The 22,308-nt window shown below is 35.4% G+C and overlaps 1 protein-coding gene across 7 annotated transcripts in view; it reads right to left on the reverse strand.

The window, feature by feature from the left end:
• The window catches only part of LRBA (LPS responsive beige-like anchor protein), a 747,585-nt gene that overhangs the window by 409,229 nt on the left and 316,048 nt on the right, over positions 1–22,308 (reverse strand). For all 7 annotated transcript variants that reach the window (XM_025267094.3, XM_044930515.2, XM_025267095.3 and 4 more), the window contains one exon: positions 1,553–1,719. In XM_025267094.3, the coding sequence (XP_025122879.2) occupies positions 1,553–1,719 (167 nt within the window). The remainder of the gene's footprint in view (positions 1–1,552; positions 1,720–22,308) is intronic.

A 22,308-nucleotide genomic window follows, 5' to 3' on the forward strand; every position in this document is an offset into this window, starting at 1 on the left:
AAGTGTGCTATGCTATACAAAGATACAGCTATCACTAGAAAGAATTCCGATGTCGTAAAAAAGACCCATTTGGTGTAAGTTGCCTATACATTTTCATTTTAAAATTCCAAAACTTTCTTTATGTTAAAGAAAAAAAATTTAAGCCTAAAAAAAAAAAGTAACAAACACATATTGAGCTCCCAATATGTGCCAACCAGTACACATCAAAGTAATCTCCTAATATATATACAACCTGGTGTTGAAATGACTATAACACATCTGTTATAGTAAAGTACAATGAAACACTAAAACCTTCAACAGAACTCCTCTTCCTCAGTCCCCCTCCATATACACACCCTCGGACTTTTATATGTGCAAGACAAGGCACTAGAGAGCTCGGACTCAGTAATTCATGTCATGCCCAAGACCACTCTTGCAGCTGAGATCAGCTGGAATACGATTAAAACAAACAGACAAACACGGTTTCTGCCTTTACTCAGTCCTTTTGTCTTGACCTGTTTGTCTTCTGAACATCAAAAATGATATGCCAGGAAACGAGATTCATTTTATTTAAGTATTTTTCAAGATAAGCATGATGAAACATATCTTCTCTATATTAGCAAATACTTGTACTCAAAAACATCCCAAAACAGACAGGTTTCAACTCAACTAGTTTATAAAGTTCAGCTTAAAAGAAACTAAAATCATTTTCTATTTACTGGAAAATCTCTAAACTAGACTTTGCTAAACACATAAATTGCTTGAAACACAAGCAGAAACCAGTTACGCCTATCCATAATACACAAGCTATTTACTATTTTCCTTTGTTGTTGTTGTCTTCCAGAAAAAGTTATGCAGAAATGAGGAACTTAAAAATGTTTTTCTAGTGGGAAATAAAGAACTTTTTCATTAACATTACTTAAATGAGTCAAAACATGTTCCTAAAACTTGTAGAATATAATATTCCAAAAAGATTAAATTTTATGACTTATCTAAGTTCCTTAGTCTGAGAAAGTAATTTAAACATTTTGTTTCTAAAATAAGAACTAAACACTGCTTGTTCCGTTTGGTGATCTGAAAAGGAGGAAGATACAGTAAATAAAATGCTACAGCTGGTGTTGTGTCATCATGGCCCAGTAATCTGCAACAAAACTCAGTAAGACAACACACATTAAGTTTTCAAATTTATATGCTAAAACTAAAAAGTGTAAATAGGGAATCGTTTCTTCAAATAAAATACTGTACTTGTATAAATTCAGAAATAAGTGCTGCAAGTAAAATAGTTTAAACCGACAACTTCCCTGAACAGTTCACTTCAAAATGAACAAATATATGAGCAACTATTCCTTTGAGTAGTTGAAGGAAACCGAAATATCCATAAAAATCCATAACTATACCCATACTGATTTTCTCCTTCCCCTTTGCTTTAAATTCATAGTAGAAGATAAATTACAAAATTAAATTACTCTGTTCTTCATCTGGTCTTGATCATATCCATTTGATCAAAGCCATTTATCTTAACCTAGGCCTTCCACAGAAAATCAGTGGCCAAATCCTAAAGGTATCTCTTTACCTCACTGCAGAATTTCCCCAGGCTCCATGCTTGTCTGTGAGAATGTTGATAATTTTCTGGATTAGTTGAGTTGCTGTCACATGGTCTCGATATTTAGCTGCTCTTATCAAATGATCACACATCTTCTCATCTTCTCGTTTGTCTGCTGAATACTGGGCACATAGTGACTTGGACAGGAAAAAGAAACATCTATTAATATAAAAATATGGGGGAAAACCCCTTTAATTGCATGATGAAACAATCTCTAATATGAACAGAACCAAACAAAAATTTAAAGTGACTTTTACATTGCTCATGAACTGAATTGAGCAGAGTTGCTGATCTACTGTCTCATTACAACAATCCCTCAAGAACTTATTTCTCTGTAGTCATTCATAAGGTACACTCAGAAATGGTTAATATCTAAGCAGAGACCTGAATAAAGAGAAGAAGCCAGAAAATGCGGGGTCCACATTACAAGTAGCATGAAGGGAGGTTACAAAGAACTAAAGCAAAGTGAACAAAGAGAAGAATGGTACGAAAAGAGACTGGAGAGGGAGGCAGGCAGGGGTTGCATCATTTAGTAACTGTGCAGTTATGATAAGGAGCTTAGATTCTATTCTAACCCAATGGGTTACCAGTAGGTTAATCAAGGGAATGATGTGATTGATTTACATATGAAAATGATCAACATAGCTTCATTTAGAGAATGAATTACAGAGGAACAAGAGGCTTGAGGGAGACTGGTTATCAGGCTACTGCACAGGTCCAGAAACGAGATGCTGGTGGTTTGCAGAAGTAAACTGAGCTAGTTCTCAACACCTTTAGAAAATGCCAGAAACAGTGTGGTCTTTTAAACCTTGGCTATGCACAATGGACCACCAGCACTAGAATAACCTAGGAACTTATTAAAAGTGCAGAATTATAGGTCCCACTCCACACCAACTAAATCAAAACCTGGATTTTAATGAGATCTCCAGGTGATTTCTAAATTAAAGTTTGAAAAGTACTTTCTTAGACATCAATTTTGCCAAAACAAATTTAGGATTCTTTAGCAATAATCAGATACAACACAACCACTGGTTTCCACGATGCTTATTTCTTTTCTTTTGGAATTCAGACACTTGTGGTATGTTTAAGATGCTATACTACCTAATTAATTGCTTAAAATTAAAAAAAAAATGATTAATGTAAACTTGTTAGTTAAAAGGTCAGTTTAGTTAGATAGTTCATTCCTTTCTCCTGGAGTGTAAAAGAGGAAGTAATGGTTCCAGGAGAGCTCTTTCTGTGCCAGAAGAGAAGCAAGCCTGAGGAGGAAGACAATACCCACAGGGAGCGGAGGTATGCGAATTACAAACTAGCTTACTCTGAATGGAATCATGAACTTGTGGATCAACCAAAGACCAGCCTACCTTTAAATTAAACTTTCTGTGAGACTTTTTTTTTTTTTTTAAGATTTTTTACAAGAACCTATAAGCTCCTGTTCATTCACTGAAGTCCAGTATGAACTGGGTTTTCTGTTTCTAATACCACAAGCAACCCAAATGATATGGTGTTTATGCAAATGCATAAAGAATCAAATATCTCTTGGTTTGTACAGAACACTAGGCTACTGAGATCAAAGGCTGAATCAGCTTGATAGCCTTTGCCCTGGAGAATCCCCATTCTAGACTGTGAGAAGGGAATTGGGAATAAAAGTATAGTCGTCTCTTGCTATCATGAGGGGGTGGGGGGAAAGGGGCAAGGTTCCAGGACCCCCATGGATACCAAAATTTGCAGATGCAAAATCCCTTTCAGACAAATAATATAATATATATGAATATGTTTATACATATGAATAAGCATAAGATTGGGAAACAAATCAAAAACCAGACAAAAGCATCATCATCTTTGGCAGAGTCTCTTATCAGTCTTGGGCAACTAACTCACTTTACCTTGCTGGGTCTAACTGTCCTCCCATCTGCAAAATGAGAGGATTATATTACCTCTAAGGATTGTACACTTAAAAGATTTTGGCCAATCTCTAAGAGGTTAGTTTCTGTATATTGTTAAAAGGAAAGTACTTCTTTTACCTAAACACTGATATGGAAAAAATAAATTATGTTAGAAACGAGATTCATTTATAAAATACTACAGGCAAATGCCAGGCTTCTCCAGTGGCTCAGAGATAAAGAATCCACCTGCAATGCAGGAGACACGGGTTCAACCCCTGAGTCAGGAAAATCTCCTAGAAAAGGGAATGGCAACCCACTCCAGTATTTTTGCCTAGGCAATCCCATGGACAGAGAAGCCTGGAGGGCTACAGTCCATAGAGTAGCAAAGAGTCGGACAGGACTGAAGCGAATGAACATACGCACACAGGCAAATGCCAGATACCATGTTAAAAAATGAAAGCCTGAGCCAAACAAACCCCAAGATAGTTCAGTTTGTCAACATTACGATTTGAGCAAAGAAAAGAAAATATGATTAAGAAATACTTGAAGGGAGTAGTTTAAGTGAAGATAGCTAGGGAATTATTCCATTGTTAACAAAAAGGTCAACTACTATGTGATATTTTCAGAGATTCATTCCAGAATAGCAGCACTCTGTAGGTTACTTCACATCTAAGTCAACCATACACTGAAGCCACCAAGACAAAATGGTAGACACTGTCAGAATTTGTATAGCTTAAACACCCCCCCAATGCATGCACAGAGTGCCTTTATCTAACCTCACCTGATCATAAGAGGGAATTAAAATTATTGATGGAAAGTCAAAAATAATTGGTTTGAATACTCCCCTGAAACACCAGATACCTTCATATTAAACGTACCAAAATTACCCCAAAATACATTATTAAATAGGCTACCTGTATGCATTTACCAGTTTAACTTTATCAAATCGTACTCTTCAAAACATTTGGTAAGCAACTAAAGTTTGCTTAAAAAGGCAGAATTCTAAAAAGAGTCCAAGGTAGTAAGTTAAATAGTAAAATGGTTTAAAGTGCTCTTTAATGGATCCTCCTTTATAATATAAACAGCAACTTTTCATATCTGACATAAAATCTATAGATATAAATCACATTAAAGGGCTATTCTCTCCTGATTATCAATCTCTGTCTCATTGTGGAACATTAGAGTCACATCTAACCTTAAAACATGATAAAAGGAAACCAAACAAGAATGTTTTGTATTGATATAATGAACTTGCATCTATTCTTAAAAGCATCTTTAAAATGCAATTTTAAAGATGAACACATTCTTATTAAAAAACCAATAACATATTCAACATATGACATATCATTCAAAGTCAAGTACGGATGAGGCATATTTGCCTGAAGATCAAACACGTTACTTATTGAAGGAATGTGTGTGTGTGTGTGTGTGTGAGCGCGTGCGCGCGTGCACATGTGCGTGCTTGTGTTTAAGGATTAAGTGGAGGTATCCCAAAAGACCTTACCAAAATGTGCCATCTATCAATAAAATCAAGGGCCAGGTCTAGTGTGTGCCTGCTAAATTGCTTCAGTTGCATTCGACTCTGGACCCTGTGGTCTGTAGCGCGCCAGGCTCCTCTGTCCATGGGATTCTCCAGGCAAGAATACTGAGTGGGTTACCATTTCCTTCTCCAGGGTATCTTTCCAGCCCAGGGATTGAACCCAAGCCTCTTGTGTCTCCTGCATTAGCAGGAGGGTTCTTTGCCACGAGCACCACTTGGGAAGCCCACCAGGTCTAGGACTTTTATTCAATTTTACTTCACATAAACTTTTCTGTTTTCCTACTTTAAGCAACACATGAACTAAGTAATATAGCATCACAACAATGACCTCCTGTCCAACCTGAATCATAAAATAAAAAAAAAACAGAAAAAAGCATCCTGGGAACTAATTCAAATATATTTGATTTGAATTTGATCATTGCTAAAGAAATCTATTAATGTATTAATATAGAATTAATAAAACATAAGATAAATCTAGTTCTTAAAAAATTCACTTAACTGAAGAGAGAAGCAATTTAGACTGATCAATTGTAATTCAAATAACTGTTCTGGATCTTTAAATAAAGAAGTAAAGACAATATCACATTTAGCCTTTCCTTTCAGATGTTATGTCTCTAAGTTTACTATCTGTCCTTTGTATGAAAGCCCAGAGAGGAATGAACTTAAAATCAAGCAGATTTCTCTATTATGCTCCTGCCATCACTCTGATGACCTTTCTGGTGGTCAGACTTCCTCTTCATTATCTCCCAGGATGCTTGCATTTTCTCAAGGCTTTGTCATATGTCCCTTGGCAATATCATCCACTCCCACCATCATCTGCTATTATCAATTTAGATGTAGCTGTCAAGTTTTTCACGTCTGACTCAGCTGTTTTCCCAAATTCAGATCCCACATTTCTATCTGTAGGACAGTCTCCAATCATTCAATAAGTACCTAAAATTTAAAACATACAACCTACCATCTTTATCCCAAACATGCTGTTACTGAAAAGGGAACGGGTTTCCTACTTCTGTCATCTGTGACTTTTCAATTTCCCTCACATCATATCCCATCATTCCCAGCCAAACCTCTAACCACTCATCACAGCCCTAATGTAGATCTTTATTTGCTCACAACTCAGCTCGTGAAATAATCTTCTGTCCTTTTATGAGAAGCCCCAGAATTATTTCTAGAAAAATTTGCTTTGGAATGACATAGATATATGTATAGATCCCATCCTCAAAAAATACATAATTGTTTAAAATATTGAAAAATTAGAACCAAATTTTACTGCCTAGACCTGTGAATGTGTAGCCATCTATAAAGTGGAATATTATCTTTTACATTACTGTCTATCCACACTCTGTTTGCCAGATATACTGGATTATACACTACTACCCAAATAGCCTCAAGACATTTTCAAGGGCTGGAAAATACACTTTTCCTATAGCTTTTATATGTGAAACAAGTTTAAAGATGTCTACTGAGAAAGTAAGAGGGAAATTTGAAAGACAAACTACTAGAGAAGAGGAACTCAGGCAGAGGAAAATATACGGAAATCTAGAGGTCCTTTTGATTCTTTACCTGAATATAAAAGGTGGAAAAAAAATCTCAAAAAAATCCAAAATAATTGGAAATTAAACAATTCATCTCCAAATTAAAAAATATGGATCAAAAATGAAATCACAAGGAAAATTAGAAAAAATTGTGGGAACTGGATAAAACAGCATTTAAAGTAAATTTTATACTTTTAAATATATTAGAAAATATTAAATATTTAAGGAAGAAATAATACAAATTTTAAACTCAGATGACAGAGGCTAAGGAATACACTCCAACAATTTGGCATTAAAGGAACAGAAAACTAAGTAACATAATTTGCATAAATAAACACAAAAACTCAACAAAATACTACCATTCAGCTATCTATAAAACAGACTATATATCATGATGAAGTAGAGTATATCTATGGAATGCAAAGTTGACTTAATATTTAAATATAAATCAGCATAATTCACCATAAAACAGAAAAAAAGGGAGAAAAACATATCATCTAAATCATTTTTTAAAAGCAATTAATTAAATAAATAATTAACATTCAAAACCCTTTCATGAAAATAAATTAATTAATTAAATAACAAGTATTCCACAAACCAGGAATACAAAGAGACTTCCTAAACCTTAGGAAGGACATCTATAAAAATTATTCAACTAAAACTGGAAATAAAGTGCTATGTCCTCTCTCATAACTTCTATTCAATATGGTAAAAGAGATCTTAACCAGCAGAGACAAAAAAATAAACAAGTAAGCAAAAAGACAGTCTGAAAAGGAAAGACTAACAGACTCTTCATTTGTATATGCGTTCCCCTATGTTATAATTCTGAGCGTTCTAAGAAAAAACTACTAGAATATATAATACAAGTTTCTTAGATAAAAGGTCAATATACTAAAAGTTAATTATGTACCTACATGCTGGCAATAATCAACTCAAAAACAATTAACAATACCATTAATAACGTGAAATATTTAGCAGTATATAAAAACATATTCAAGTCTACACAATGAAAACCATAAAACACTGCTAAGAGAAACTAAGACTGAAATAACTGAGGATATACACAATGTTCATAGATTTAAAATCTCAGTATTTTAAAATATATATACTTTTCAAATTGATTTTATAGATTCAAGCCAATCTTAATACTTTAGGAGGCTTTCTTAAGGATATATTGACAGCTGAGTCTAAAATATATCTGAATAAAAAAGAAAAAAAAATTTACAAAGGAAAGATGAAACTGTAGGATTTTATACTCTTTGAATCACACTGTAAAATAAGAAATCAAGACAGCATAGATTATGAAATGAAAAAAGAGTGCCTTTACAACAACTGGTATGGAAACACCTGGCCACTCTCAAAGGAGCAAAGAAAGAAAAAAACTTGTTTTTACCTCATACCACACACAAAATGTTTAATTCAAAATGAATAAAAAATATAGATGTAAAAGTTAAAATTTTAGCACTTCTAGAAAAAATAAACAGAAAAATCTCACGAACTTCAAGTAGGCAGAGAATACTTAGACTAAAATTCATAGATTGGAGAGTGTAAAAGAAAACCATAACCATAAAAAAATTTGACAAATCAGACTTCAGTGAAACTGATAAAATCTGCCCTGTAGAAGTCACCATTTAGAAAACGAAAAGGCCAGTGAGGGAAGGAAAGAGTGGGACGAATGGAGAAAGCCCCATCAACACATACACACTACCCTGAGTAAAACGGGTACCACGTGAGAAGTTGGGCGCCTGGCCCAGCACTCTGAAATGACCTAAAGGGGCGGGTTGGGAGGGGAGCGGAGCTAAAGAGGACGTGACATATGTGTGATTGTGGCTGATTTGCAGTGTTGTACCACACAAACCAACACAATGTTGTATAGCAATTTTCCTGCAATTAACAAAGAAATGAATAAAGAAAGAAAGAAAATGAAAAGTCAATGAGAAAAAACATTCACCATACATATAGCTGACAAAAGATTTCCTTACAGAAAATACAAAGAATTCCTACAGTGCCATAAAGACAAACAAACTTAAAACCATAAACAAAGGATCTGACTAGACATTTTACAAAAGATATACAAATGACTAATAAGTATGTGAAAAAACGCTTAGTCAGCAGAGAAATTCAACTAAAAACCACAACACTCTATGATTATATACACACTAGAAGGGCTGAAATTACAGGAACTGACAATAAATACTGGCAAGGATGTGGGACAAAGGGAACTCTCATACCTACTAACTAGCCTGATGAAGTGTAAGACCTGCAACTACTCTAGAAAATAGTCTGGCAGTTTCTCCTAAGCCTAAACACAAACTTGCAACAGCACACAGCAATTATGCTCCGAGGTACTTCCTCAAAATGAAGGATAACATTTCCACAAAAATGAACTGTATGAAAATGCCCATAATGCTTTTAATCATTGAGCCAAACAGTGGAAATTACCCCATATACACCTACAGATGAATGGATAAACAAAGCAGTACTGCTAAGCAATATAAAAAACAAAAAAGCAATACACATACAACAATGTGGATTAGTATCAAAAATGTTACACTGACCAAAGCAATCCAGACCTTAGAGCACCCATTATGTAATTTATATGAAATTGTATACCACACCAAACTATCTATAATAACAGAAACCAGATGAGCAGTTGCCTACAGTTAGGTATATGTATGAATCTGCCTGAAATGCAGGAGACCCAGGATCTTCCCTATGTCCGGAAGATCCCCTGGAGGAGGACATGGCAGCCTATTCCAGTATTCTTGCCTGGAGAATGTCATGGACAGAGGAGCCTGGCGGGCTACAGGCCATGGGGTCGCAAGGGTTGGACGCAACTGAGCGACTCAACCACCACCACCAGGTGTGTGTATGTGCAGTGGAACTGACCACACTGGAACAGAAGGAAATTCTCCGAGATGACAGACAATTTCCATATCTTATACAGCAACAAAGATATACACGTGTCAAAACTCATCCAACTGAATACCTGAAATGAGTATATTATATATACATCACTCAATAAAGTATATTTAAGAAGTTCTTAAAAATGAATAGGCAAGGCACTAACAGGGAAGAAAGTAGTTAAAATATTCATATTGAAAAAATTAGCTCATATACCAAGTAGGTCAATACACTCTATAAATCAGTAAGGTAGATAAACAATAAGAGATAACTAATAAGAAAGTAGGTAAAAGATAAATAGTACTACACAAAAATTCTTTAAAAAAAAACATAATACATAACAAGCAGGAGAAAAGATGTACACTTTAATTTGTAAAGAAAATCCCAAATAAAACACAGTGACATACCACTACACAACTACCAGAAAGCTAAAATTAAAAGTGGCAAACAACTGTTGATGAAAATGTGGAGTAATATGAACAGTTACACACTGATGCTGGAAGAGGTACACACTTTTGCACGAGAGTGTAGCAGTTATCTATTGAGATGGAAAACATGAATATTTTACAGTCAAGTCCACCCGCCCCTTCATGGATCACAGCCTTGTTGGGCAAAGGGGCTTGCATAACTCAATGCAGCTATGAGCCATCCTGTGTAGGGCCACCCAACATGGATGGGTCAAAGTAAGAATTCTCACAAAGCACGGTCTAATGGAGGAGAGAATGACCAACTACTGCAGTATTCTTGCCTCAAGAACCACATGAACAGTATGAAAAGGCAAAAAGATACCACAATGGAAGATGAGCCTCTCAGGTCAGAAAGTATCCAACATGCTACTGGACAAGACTGGAGAAATCGCTCCAAACAGAATGAAGAGGCTGGGCCAAAGGGGAAACGATGCTCAGCTGTGGATATGTCTGGTGGTGAAAGTAATATCTGATGCTGTAAAGAAAATACTGCATAGGAACCTGGAATGTTCGGTCCACAAATCAAGGTAAATTGCACGTGGTAAAACAGATGACAAGAATGAACATGGATGTATTAGGAATCAGTGAACTAGAATGGACGGGAATGGGCAGATTTAATTTGGATGATCGTTGTATTGTATCTAATACTGTGCGCAAGAATCCCTTAGAAGAAATGGTCTCATAGACAACAAAAGAGTTCGAAATGTAGTACCTGGGTACAATCTCAAAAATGGCAGAATGACCTCGGTTCTCTTCCAAGACACACTATTCAACATCATAGTAATCCAAGTCTAAGCCACAACCACTAATGTTGAAGAAGCTGAATTTGATGGTTTCTATGAAGACCTACTAGACCTTCTAGAACTAACACCAAAAAAAGACATCCTTTTCATCATAGGGGATTGGAATGCAAAAGTAGAAAGTCAAGAGATTCTGGGAGGTGAAAGTAAGTTTGGCCTTGGAATACAAAATGAAGCAGGGCAAAGGCTAACAGAGTTTTGTCATGAGAAATCACTGGTCATAGCAACACAAGAGACAACTCTACATTATGGACACCACCAGATGGTCAGTACTGAAATCAGATTGATTATATTCTTTGCAGCCAAATGGAGAAGCTCTATACAGCCAGCAAACACAATACCTGGAGCTGACTGTGTCTCAGATCATCAGCTCCTTAATGCAAAATTCAGGCTTAAATTGAAGAAAATAGGGAAAACCACCAGACCATTCAGGTATGACCTAAATCAAATCCTTTAAATTTATACAGTGGAAGTAACAAATAGATTTGAGGGATTAGATCTGGTGGAGAGAGTGCCTGAAGAACTATGGATGGAGATTCATAACACTGTACAGGAGGCAGTGACCAAAACCAACCCAAATGAAAAGAAATGCAAGAGGGCAAAGTGGTTATCTGGGGAGGCTTTACAAATAACAGAGGAAAGAAGAGAAGTGAAAGGTATGAGAGAAAGGGAAAGATATATCGAACTGAATGCAGAGTTCCAGAGAATAGCAAGGAGAGATAAGAAAGCCTTCTAAGTGAACAATACAAAGAAATGGAGGAAAACAAGAGAATAGGAAAGACTAGAGATATCTTCAAGAAAACTGGAGATAGCAAGGGAACATTTCATGCAAGGATGGGCATGATAAAGGACATAAACGGTAAGGACCTAACAGAAACAGAAGAGATCAATTAAGAAGAAGTGACAAGAATACACAGAACTACACACAAAATGTCTTAATGACCAAGATAACCACGATGAGGTGGTCAGCCACCATGCCAGACATCCTGGAATGTGAAGTCAAGTGGGCCTCGAAAGCACTGCTACAAACAAAGCTAGTTCATGAAATGAACTAGAAGGAATTCCAGCTGAGCTATTTCAAATCCTAAAAGATGATGCTTTACAGTGCTGCAATCAATAAGTCAACAAATTTAGAAAACTCAGCATTGGTTGCAGGACTGGAGAAGGTCCGTTTTCCATTCCAATTACAAAGAAAGGAAATGCCAAAGAATGTTCAAACCACTGCACAATTGCACTCATTTCACATGCTAGCAAGATAATGCTCAAAATCCTTCCCGATAGGCTTCAGCAGTACATGACCAAGAACTTCCAAATGTACAAGCTGGATTTGAAAAGGCAGAGGAACCAGAGATCAAACTGCCAAAATCCGTTGGATCATAGAAAAAACAAAGGAATTTTAGAAAAACATCTGCTTCATTGACAATGCTGACACCTTTGACTGTGTGGGTCACAACAAACTGTGGAAAATTCTTAAAGATAAGGGAATAGCAGACCACCCTGTCTCCTGATTAATCTGCATGCAGGTCAAGAAGTAACAGAATTGGACATGAAACGATGGATTGGTTTAAAATTGGGAGAGAAGTATGTCAAGGCTATATATTGTCACCCTGCTTATTGAACTCATATCCAGAGTGCATCATGAGAAATGCCAGACTAGATGAATCACAAGGCAGAATCAAGATTGCTGGGAGAAATATTAACAACCTCAGATATGTAGATGATACCCACTGTGATGGCAGAAAGTGAAGAGGGTCTAGAAAGCCTCTTGATGAGGGTCAAAGAAGAGAGTAAAAAAGTTGGCTTAAAACTCAACCTTCAAAAAACGAAGATCATGGCATACAGTCCCATCACTTCATGGTAAATAGAAGGGGAAAAACTGAAAATGGTGACAGATTTTATTTCCCTGAGTTCTAAAATCACTGAGGACGATGACTGCAGCCATGAAATTAAAAGACGCTTGCTCCTTGGAAGGAAAGCAGTTACAAATCTAGACAGCATATTAAAAAGTGAAGATATCACTTTCAGACAAAGGTCTGTATAGTCAAAGTTATGTTTTTTTCCAGAGAGTTTGACTATAAAGTAGGCTGAGTACCGAAGAACTGATGCTTCTGAACTGTGGGCTTGAGAAGACTCTTGAGAGTCCCCTGGACAGGAAGGAGATCAAACCCGTCAGTCCTAAAGGAAATCAACCCTGAATATTCAGTGGAAGGACTAATGCTGAAGCTGAAGCTCCAGTACTTTGGCCACTTAATGTGAAGAACTGACTCACTGGAAAAGACCCTGATGCAGGAAAAGACTGAGGGCAGAAGGAGAAGGGGACGACAGGGCAGGAGATGGTTGGATGACATCACCACTCAATGAACGTGAGTTTGAGCAAACTCCATGCAACAGTGGAGGCTAATAGAGCCTGGCACCTGCAGTCCATGGAGTTGCAAAGAGGTGGACACAACTGAGCAACAGAACAACAATCCACCCTACAAATACACGTGAGTATGTACACCAAAAGATATTAAAGCAGCACAGATCCTGATATCAACAGTTAAAAAATGGATTGCCAATCAACAGCAGAAGAGAGCATGAAAAACCACTGCTCTACTAATGAAACAGAATTATACGGCATTGATCATGAAAAAGAAAACGTAACAAATGAAATGAATCTCACAAACATAATAATAGAACTAAAAATGCCAGAGAAAACCAACTTTGTGTAAAGTTCAAAAACTGGAGAAGAAATTACAATGATTAAAAAACATACAGCTATGTATTAAAAGAAAAAAAAAACAGAAGCAAGTAAGTCATTAGATAAAATGACATTATTTAGCTTAATGGAACAAAAAGGGGTTGTGATTGGATATATAAATGCACAAGGCTTCTCACAACCACTTCAGCATTAAGAAAAGGAGGTAAATTAATGTTAAATTAATAGAGTATATTTTATGAGAAACAGATTATAAAGCAAGTTTTCATTAAGTTTGCATAATATTGTGATATAAAAATAAATTTCAGTTAAAAAGTTCAAGGCTAAAATCTTTAAAATATTTTATAACCCGTTATTCTAATTTCCTAACATTTATTTTTAATTAAGCAATTGAAATGTATTGGCTTCAGAAGTTTTGTGCTTCAGTTTTTAAAAGAAATTTATACTCAAATTTAAAAAGCAATGACTTATATGATAAAGAAATTCCTCTCTTCTACTTCGTCACTGTTTGGCTGTTTTCTACGGGTGTAGTCATGTTAACATGAATGTACTGCCTGTGTAAATAAAATCAAATTATCCATCATTCCTTTTCACAACATAAAGTTCTACCTTCATTCTTTTTCATGGCTATACACAACATTATATTTTTAGTTAAATGAACACACTTTCTGGTAAACACTTTTAAGTGTACTACCTTATGCCCTAATTTATCTCAAAATTACTTACACTATAAATTGTCTCATTGTAAACCATTTAAAAAGGGCAATCATCTAAAGGACAACAAATTAAGAAGCTTTTCAACAGTTCAATTTTGGAGGTCTTTGCACTCAATCTCAATTCAGATTTAAAGTCCAACCATTAAAAATTAAAAAAAAAAATGTTGTCCGTGGGAATGTTACAGAGCCTCCTGAAAAACTTAGAAAAATAAAAGCTTAAAAAATCCAACAGCAAACGAAAGTCAACCAATGACAATGTGTGACAGCCACCTTTAATTCTAAAGTGATTCCTCTGTCATCCAACGCTTCGAAGTATTGATTTCTCTCAGCATGAAAAAGTCTAAGCCAATGAAATAGATATAGTATCATCCCCTGATAATAGCATTCAAGGTGAAAACAGGAAGAACACTTATCAAAGTATCGCTTTCATTTCTTATTGTTTTAATGGACTGGATACAATGTGCTGGGTTCTTATCTTTACAATCGCAGACTTAAAACAATATTTTCAAATAATCTGAGTGCTAATACAGGTTCTAATATTTTAGAGAAAAAGAAAATGGGTTTCAAAAGCTTTTATATATTTGTAAAGTGAAGTCAACACTAAGAAGGTTACAGTTTCCACTTGCATGTAAAATACACATACAACACTGTTTACGCTATTTCATTGCTACATTAGAGTTACTTGTTAACAATGAAAATTACAATATTTTTAAGTAAATAGCAAAACAGCTTTCATAAAGGCAAACTGATTTCTTTAACAATGCCTGCATACATAATATATCAGTTTGGTAAAGAAAGTAAAATGAGGTTAGTATCAGTGATCAATACAACTGACAGGAAATTTAAATAGAGTTAAATTCAAATAGCCATATTTTAAAATTCATCATGAGACAAGTATATCTTCCCGAGAGATTATAATTATACACAAATACATATAAACACATATATAGTGAAAGAGAGAGAAATTCAAAAGTTTTTATTTTTTAAACTTTACTTTTTGTTAATTTTCACAAGAGCTGAATATCTTAAACAAATCCTATAATCTTTTAACTCAACATATCTACCTAACCATTGGGTTTTTTGGAAATCATACAAAACTAGGGCATCTTACTTGTACTAGGCTACAAGTTGTGTATGTGTGTGTGTGTGTGTGTGTGTGTGTGTGTCTATGTGTACATATGTATAGATATACTTTAATTTCAAATAACAGTAGTTCAAGAACAAGCATGAAAACCGAAAAGGTAAAAAGAGATTAATTCATTCTTTAAGAAACCATAGTTAATACTGTGGTTAAGAACACAGACTCTGGAGCCAGACAACCTGAGTTTAAATCTTGGCTCTGACATATTCATGATCAGCTAGGTATTTAACCTCCCATTCCTCAGTTTTCTTAAAGAAAAAGGATATAATATGATGTGCTTTTCATAAAGTTCCAATATGCATAGACATAAAACAATCAGAATGTTGACAGGCATATACACTAACACCCAACACTTACTGTAGACTCAGTCATGAAGTTAACCAACTATACTGCAAACAGTCCCTTGTCTTCCATCACCTGAATGTAGCTGAGAGACATGGAGTAAAAATAATTACAATATGAGATACTTGCCAAGAAAGATATTCACAGTGTGCTTGGAAAGAACAGAAAAGAACTATGCAGAACCAGTGAGGGTTTCACAAAGGAATTAGAGGTTAAGTAACTTTTCATGGAGAAGAAAGGGCTCATTTAAGATAGAAGAAATAAAATATAGCAAAGTAGAGGCGAAAAAATGAGAACAGCTCAAATAAAAAACTTTTAAGAATAACAGAATAAGACTTGCAATTACCAGAGCTCTCTCTTTTTTTAAGCAAACCAGTACATGCTGCTTTATATCTTCCTTGGGTGTCTAATGTATTTTTACCCATTTCCTTCCTAAAAAGATTATTCCTCAAAAGTTTTTATAAATGGTTTAACATATAAATAGTTGATTTGGTCAACTGTTAAGATAACTAGGATATATCATAAACTGAAACCTTAAATACAGGCTTTATCTATCAGTAGGGAGTATATTCAGACATTTTTCTAGAAGAAATTTTTAAACAGCAGTAAGATATCTATTTCTCTATCGAGACTATATTTTACATTATTAGAATCTAATGAGAACACACTGAAGAAAATATATTTTTAAGTTTGGATTTAATTTGATCAGCCTTGCTCACAAGTATGAATTCCATTTCACCTCGGCCATAGTTCCTTTGCTTTTTTCTAGCTTTCTACCTTTAACAGAGTGCCCAGTAATATAGCTCTGTTTCTTGAAGCTAGAGAAGCATCACTTATAATTTTCAAAATCAGAGACATCAGCTTACTTTACAATGGTCTTCCTTTGTCCCAAAAATGAAAGCTTCTTTAGTTTCACATGTTATTCTAAAAAGGATGATTTTTTAAAAAATATGTACATGCATGCACATGCCCTGTGTAGATATGTATATTTTCTATTCAGAAGTTACCCCCCATAGAAAACTGAGAGCAGAAAATGATGTGAGCCTAGTTCTTAATCTGGCCATTATCAAGAAGCTAAAATAGGAAGTGAGACAAGTTAAAACACACCCTAGAAGAATCTCTAAAAATAGTGCATTCCAGAATGAATACAGCAGAGTTTGGAAATGTACTGAGAAATACTGTAACTAAAGAGTCCAGGTGTGAAAGATAAACCAGAATATGTATGATAAACCAGAGTGAGAATTTTCCTTAAGGAGTTTGACGGTCCCACTGTCAATTAACCAGAAGAAGGGAAAAAGGTGAACCCTGGACTTAGTGAGAGCCAGCATTCTTGTTATTCTAAGACTGGATGCAAGTCAGCCTGTACTAAAAGAAGAGGGAATGTGATCAAGAGAGATCTCTGTGTGAGGGAGCTGAACAAGCCCCTGCAACTTGGCAAAGCAGGAGAGAGACAGAGGTCAAGAGAAAACCTCCTCTGCAGGAGCGTGGCCTATGAATTAGCAGATGCAAAACTCAGTAATGAGCTTCCCTTTCTGCACTGTGATGTCTTTCATCATTGCAATGCCTACAAAGGAGAAAAAGAAAAGCCTTTGTCCATTCTCTGAGCAACAGGATAAAGATAAAACAGCTACTTCCTGGGAAAGCCACTTGTATGATACTAAGAAATAGCCTCCAGAGTTCTGACAGAGCAGTTGACTGGACCAAGGCCCTAAGGCAGAGGTAAGAATTCCAGAGTAAGTGTGGGACATATAAGCATTCCTTGAGTAATCCTTGAGATTACTTAGAATAAAAAAATTACTCTTCATTTTGAAGTAACAGCAATAGCTGCATCATTAAACATTTAGTATGGACTCACGTAACAGGCACTTTACAGTTATCAAATCCCATTTACTCCTCATTACTATAGGTAGGCACCATCATTATCCTGATTGTCACATGAGACATTAATGTCTTAGCTCACACAGTCAGTAAATGACAGAGTCAAAATTAATGCACAAGGTTATCTGACTGAAAAGTCAGAACTATGTGAAACTGCACCAGAGTAGTCTGTGGTCTCATTGGCTGAGTGCTCAAACGAAAGTGATCTGGACATTTAAAAGGACTCATAATAGTCCTTTACTTAACCAACGTATCTATCTATAGTACTTTATCACTCTCATGGTTGTTTATAACATCATTTTTATCTAACATAAATAAAATAATATCCAAAGCTACAATTATGTGTGTCTATATATATATAGAGAGAGAGAGTCAAGCTTACCATTTTCCTATTCCTGCTCTATAGATGAAGAAGTATATAAAAAGAGGATAAGAAGTATGTCTAAAACCATAATGCTAGTAAACAAATACCAAAGCTAGGATAAGAACTGCCATTCTATTGTTTTGCTATTATGACTCAAGCTGTGATCTTGAGCTCTGATGACTCAAGATCTATTAATCAGTCATCTCCTCAGGAAATGACAGAATTGATTATGTAAAGTGTACCTCAAGAAAGAGATGTTGCAAAGACAGTGGGATGTATTAACCATCAATATAGAGCCATGATGAGAAATAGAAGGCATAAAGCTAAGCTTTAAAAAAGTTATCATGAACCTGGGTCATCCCTTTCTCAGTTACTAAAGCAGGAAATGGCTACCCACTCTAGCATTCCTGCCTAGAAAATTCCATGGACAGAGAAGCCCGGTGGACTAGTCCATGTGGTCACAAAAAGTCAGACACGACTGAGTGACTAACACACTTTGAAGATGAGATGTTCCAAATAGGAGTAAAAAATATAAGGGAATAAATAAGAAAGGATGAAATAAAAAGAAGACAAGACAAGCAGGAAAGCATAAATGGGAAGTTCACTTGAAAATATTTTTACTGTATCATAAGTCTACTTTAAAAGTTACTAAGAAAAAAATATATAATGCCATTCTATTTCATTTGCCTTGTATTTCAACCACTAAAAGACAGATTGGGGAATTCAATTCAATAATGAGAATATAAAATTTAAAAGTGGACAAAGATGAAAAAAAGTTTGTTCTTCAACTAATGTTTAAATAATTCAGATTTATTTTGCACTCCATCAATTTTACATGCAGGTAAGAACCAATATATAGTTAGTAGAAAGAGAAAATAAACAGAGAAAACTTGTTTATGGTTTCAGTTTCAAAAAATTTTCTGAAATGTAAAAGACTGAATGAAGGGAAATTTAAAGATTACTATATAGCTGATTCTAACATAACACAAGCAATATCGAGTGTTGGAGAGAATGTAGAGGAAAGAAAATCTTGCGTACTGTCAGTGGGAACATAAATTGGAGCACCCGACTGAAGACAGCATGAAGGTTTCCCAAAAAGTTAAAACTAGAGCTACTATATGATCTAGCAATGCACTTCTTTATATCTAAAGGAAACAACTCACTACGTTGAAGAAATACATGCACTCCCAAATTCCTTGCATCATTATTAAAAATAGCCAAAATATGGAAACACACTAGGTATCCATCAACAAATGGATAAACAAAATACACTGGAATACTAGTCAACCTCAAAAAAGGGGAAATCTTGCCACTTGTGATGACATGGATGAATCAGAGGGCAGTATGCTAAGTGAGACAAGCCATAAACAAAAAGACAAATATTGCATATTTCACTTACATGCAGAATCTAAAAACAAAAAATTCAAAATCATACTAGAGGCTTAAGACTGGCAGGAAAGGGAAGATATTGATCAAATGGTACAGAATTTACATTCTGAGATTAGTAAATTCTGTATATCTAGTGTACAGTATGACAACAATACTTAATGAGAACGTGCTGTATACTTGAAATTTGCTTAGATCTCGACCACACACAAACACAAGTGGCATGGGTTGAAGGATATGCCAGTTTGCTCAATTGGGGTCATCATTTCACAATGCACACATACATCAAAGTATCATGTTGTGCACCTTAAATATATACAATATATATTTGTCAATCTTATTTCAATAAAGTCGGGGAGAAAAAGAAACACAGTGGCAAACTAAAAAGAAATACAGGGAGGATAATGACTGCTAGTTTTCTTTATGCTTCTACCAGGATTCCAACATTGAATTAAGGCGTCAACTAAGAAATAGATATTTCTGTTGCAAGTATGGCAAGCCCTTTCTGGATATTTTCTAGTCATCTTGCCAATCCCTACCTTTATTTGTAAAATTTGAAGGAACAAGATGCTATTCTGATTGTTAACCTCAAAAAAAATGATGTTATGGAGCTTATAAACATCATAATGTCAGCTCACAGAGTCAATTGAATGAGAGAACAGATGAAGGAGATCCATTTTAAAACCACTTTGAAAAATTCCTGTAAAGAAGTATGGCTTAACATTAATTTGTAAAATGTAAATAGTACAAATTGCAGAAGAAAGCTGGATTTAATCTCTCAGCCAAGTAGACTGTATTGATACTAACTTCAAATTGTGGCCACAAACCTCAAACACACAACTCTTTTCCTATTCTCACTTTTAGCTGATGATCTTGTCCCCAAATATTTCAGTGAGGAAATAAAAGCAACCAGAAACCAACTTCCACAAGCTCCCAGTGACACATTTACCCTCCTTCTAGCATATGTTCTGACTTTTTTGCCCGTTAATATAGGAGAACTCTCCACCATCACTGTTCAGTCACTAAGTCGTGTCCAACTCTGCTCCTTTCTAAATCAGCTCCCCATCGGGGGACCACATCTCACCTGCTCAACTCTGCCTCCACGGTGTTACTCATCACTTCTTTACTCTCTCTTAAGTAATGGACTTTCCTTCTAACAAATCGTTCTCCTGTGCATGCGGACATGCTGTTGTTTTCAAAATCTTAAACAAACTGAAAACTACTCTTCTCAATAATTTGCCCACAAACTTCTGCATCATTTCCGAGTCCCCTTCAGTAATATACCCACAAAGAGTGGTCTGTATCCATTTCCCATTCTCTCTTCTAAGTAAGAGTAACAGTGGTTTCTTTAGATGATCTTCTACCTAGTCTTTTTGTCCTTCCCAATTGCTTAACACTGGAGTGCCTCCAGAGCATGGTCTTTAGAATTCTCCCCTATCTATCATCACTTCTTTGATGATCTCAGAGTTTTAAAAGCTATTCATATTCCAGTGACTCTCACATTTATATTTCCAGTCCACACGTTTCCTGAATTTCAGATTCATTTATCCAAATGCTTACTTTAAATCTTCTCTTGGATGCCTAATTTTTAACTTATTTTTGAACTGAACCCCTTATCTTGCCATCCAACCCCCACTCCAACCCATCCTTCCCTGGAAAATTCTTTTACACAGTCTGTATCTCAGTAAATGATGTCCCCTTTTCTACATTTGCTGAAATCTTGGAGTTATTCTTGACTTCTCTCTCACACACCCAGGTGTATGTTTACAATTATAATATATTCTTGAATTAGTAACTGTTTAAATTATTATATAATAATTTTTTGCCTTTTTTGTTACAGTTTTGACTTAAGGTCTAAACTTGGTTTGATATAAATGCAAATACTGTTTTTGGTTCCAGTTGCATGGAATATTTTTTCCATCCCTTCATTTTCAGCCTCTGTGTATCCTTCAAGGTCAAGTGGGTGATTTATATACCACCATTACAGTGTTAGAGTATTCTGATTTTGACCATATACTTAATAAAACCAGCAAGTATTATATTTATATTCAACTTCATGTTATTAACTAGCTGCCTTTCATTTCAGCTTGAAGAAATAGCTTTAGCATATTTTATAAGGCAGCTTTAGTGGTGATGAATCTTCTTTGCTTTTTTTCTTTTTAGTCTGGGAAAGTTTATTTTATTTAGTTATTTTTGCTTCAAGGATAATTGCTTTACAGTATTGTGTTGGTTTCTACCAAACATCAATATGAATCAGCCATAGGTTTATGTCTGGGCAAGTCTTTCCCTCTCTTCTTTTCTGGATGATGGCTTTTTTGGGCAAAGTATTTGTGGTTGGCAGTCTTTTCCCTTAAAGCACTTTGAATATATCATCTTCAGGCCTGTCAGGATTCTGCTGAGACACCTGTCGACACCCTATGGATTTATGTGACAATTCGCTTCATATGTGACTTTGAGTGTAGCAATTCACTTTTCTCTTGCTGCTTTCAAATCTTTGATTTTCAAGAGCTTGATTATAATGCATCTCTGTGAAATCCTCTTGAGATTAAAAGTTATTCTATCATTGTGCTCCTATTTGTTTTCTGACTACTTTTTACATTCTTTTTACTCTTTTGCTGTCTTCCTTTATTATTTGACAGTTTTTTGTAGCATTATCTTTTGTGATTCTACTACAGGTTTTTTTGTGATTACCATGAGGATTACATAACACATTTTATAGCTATTATAGTTTATTTTAAGTTGAACAGAGTTTTATACCAAACTAAAACATTCAGGATGAGATGGCTGGATGGCATCATTGACTCGATGGACGTGAGTCTGAGTGAACTCTGGGAGCTGGTGATGGACAGGGAGGCCTGGCGTGCTGCAATTCATGGGGTCGCGAAGAGTCAGACACGACTGAGAGACGGAACTGAACTGAACTGAAAACATTCAGAAAACTAAGATCATGGCATCTGGTCCCATCACTTAATGGGAAATAGATGGGGAAACAGTGGAAACAGTGTCAGACTTTATTTTTGGGGGCTCCAAACTCACTGCAGATGGTGACTGCAGCCATGAAATTAAAAGACG

The sequence above is a fragment of the Bubalus bubalis genome, chromosome 17, assembly GCF_019923935.1.
Source record: "Bubalus bubalis isolate 160015118507 breed Murrah chromosome 17, NDDB_SH_1, whole genome shotgun sequence".
Classification (NCBI taxonomy): domain Eukaryota; kingdom Metazoa; phylum Chordata; class Mammalia; order Artiodactyla; family Bovidae; genus Bubalus; species Bubalus bubalis.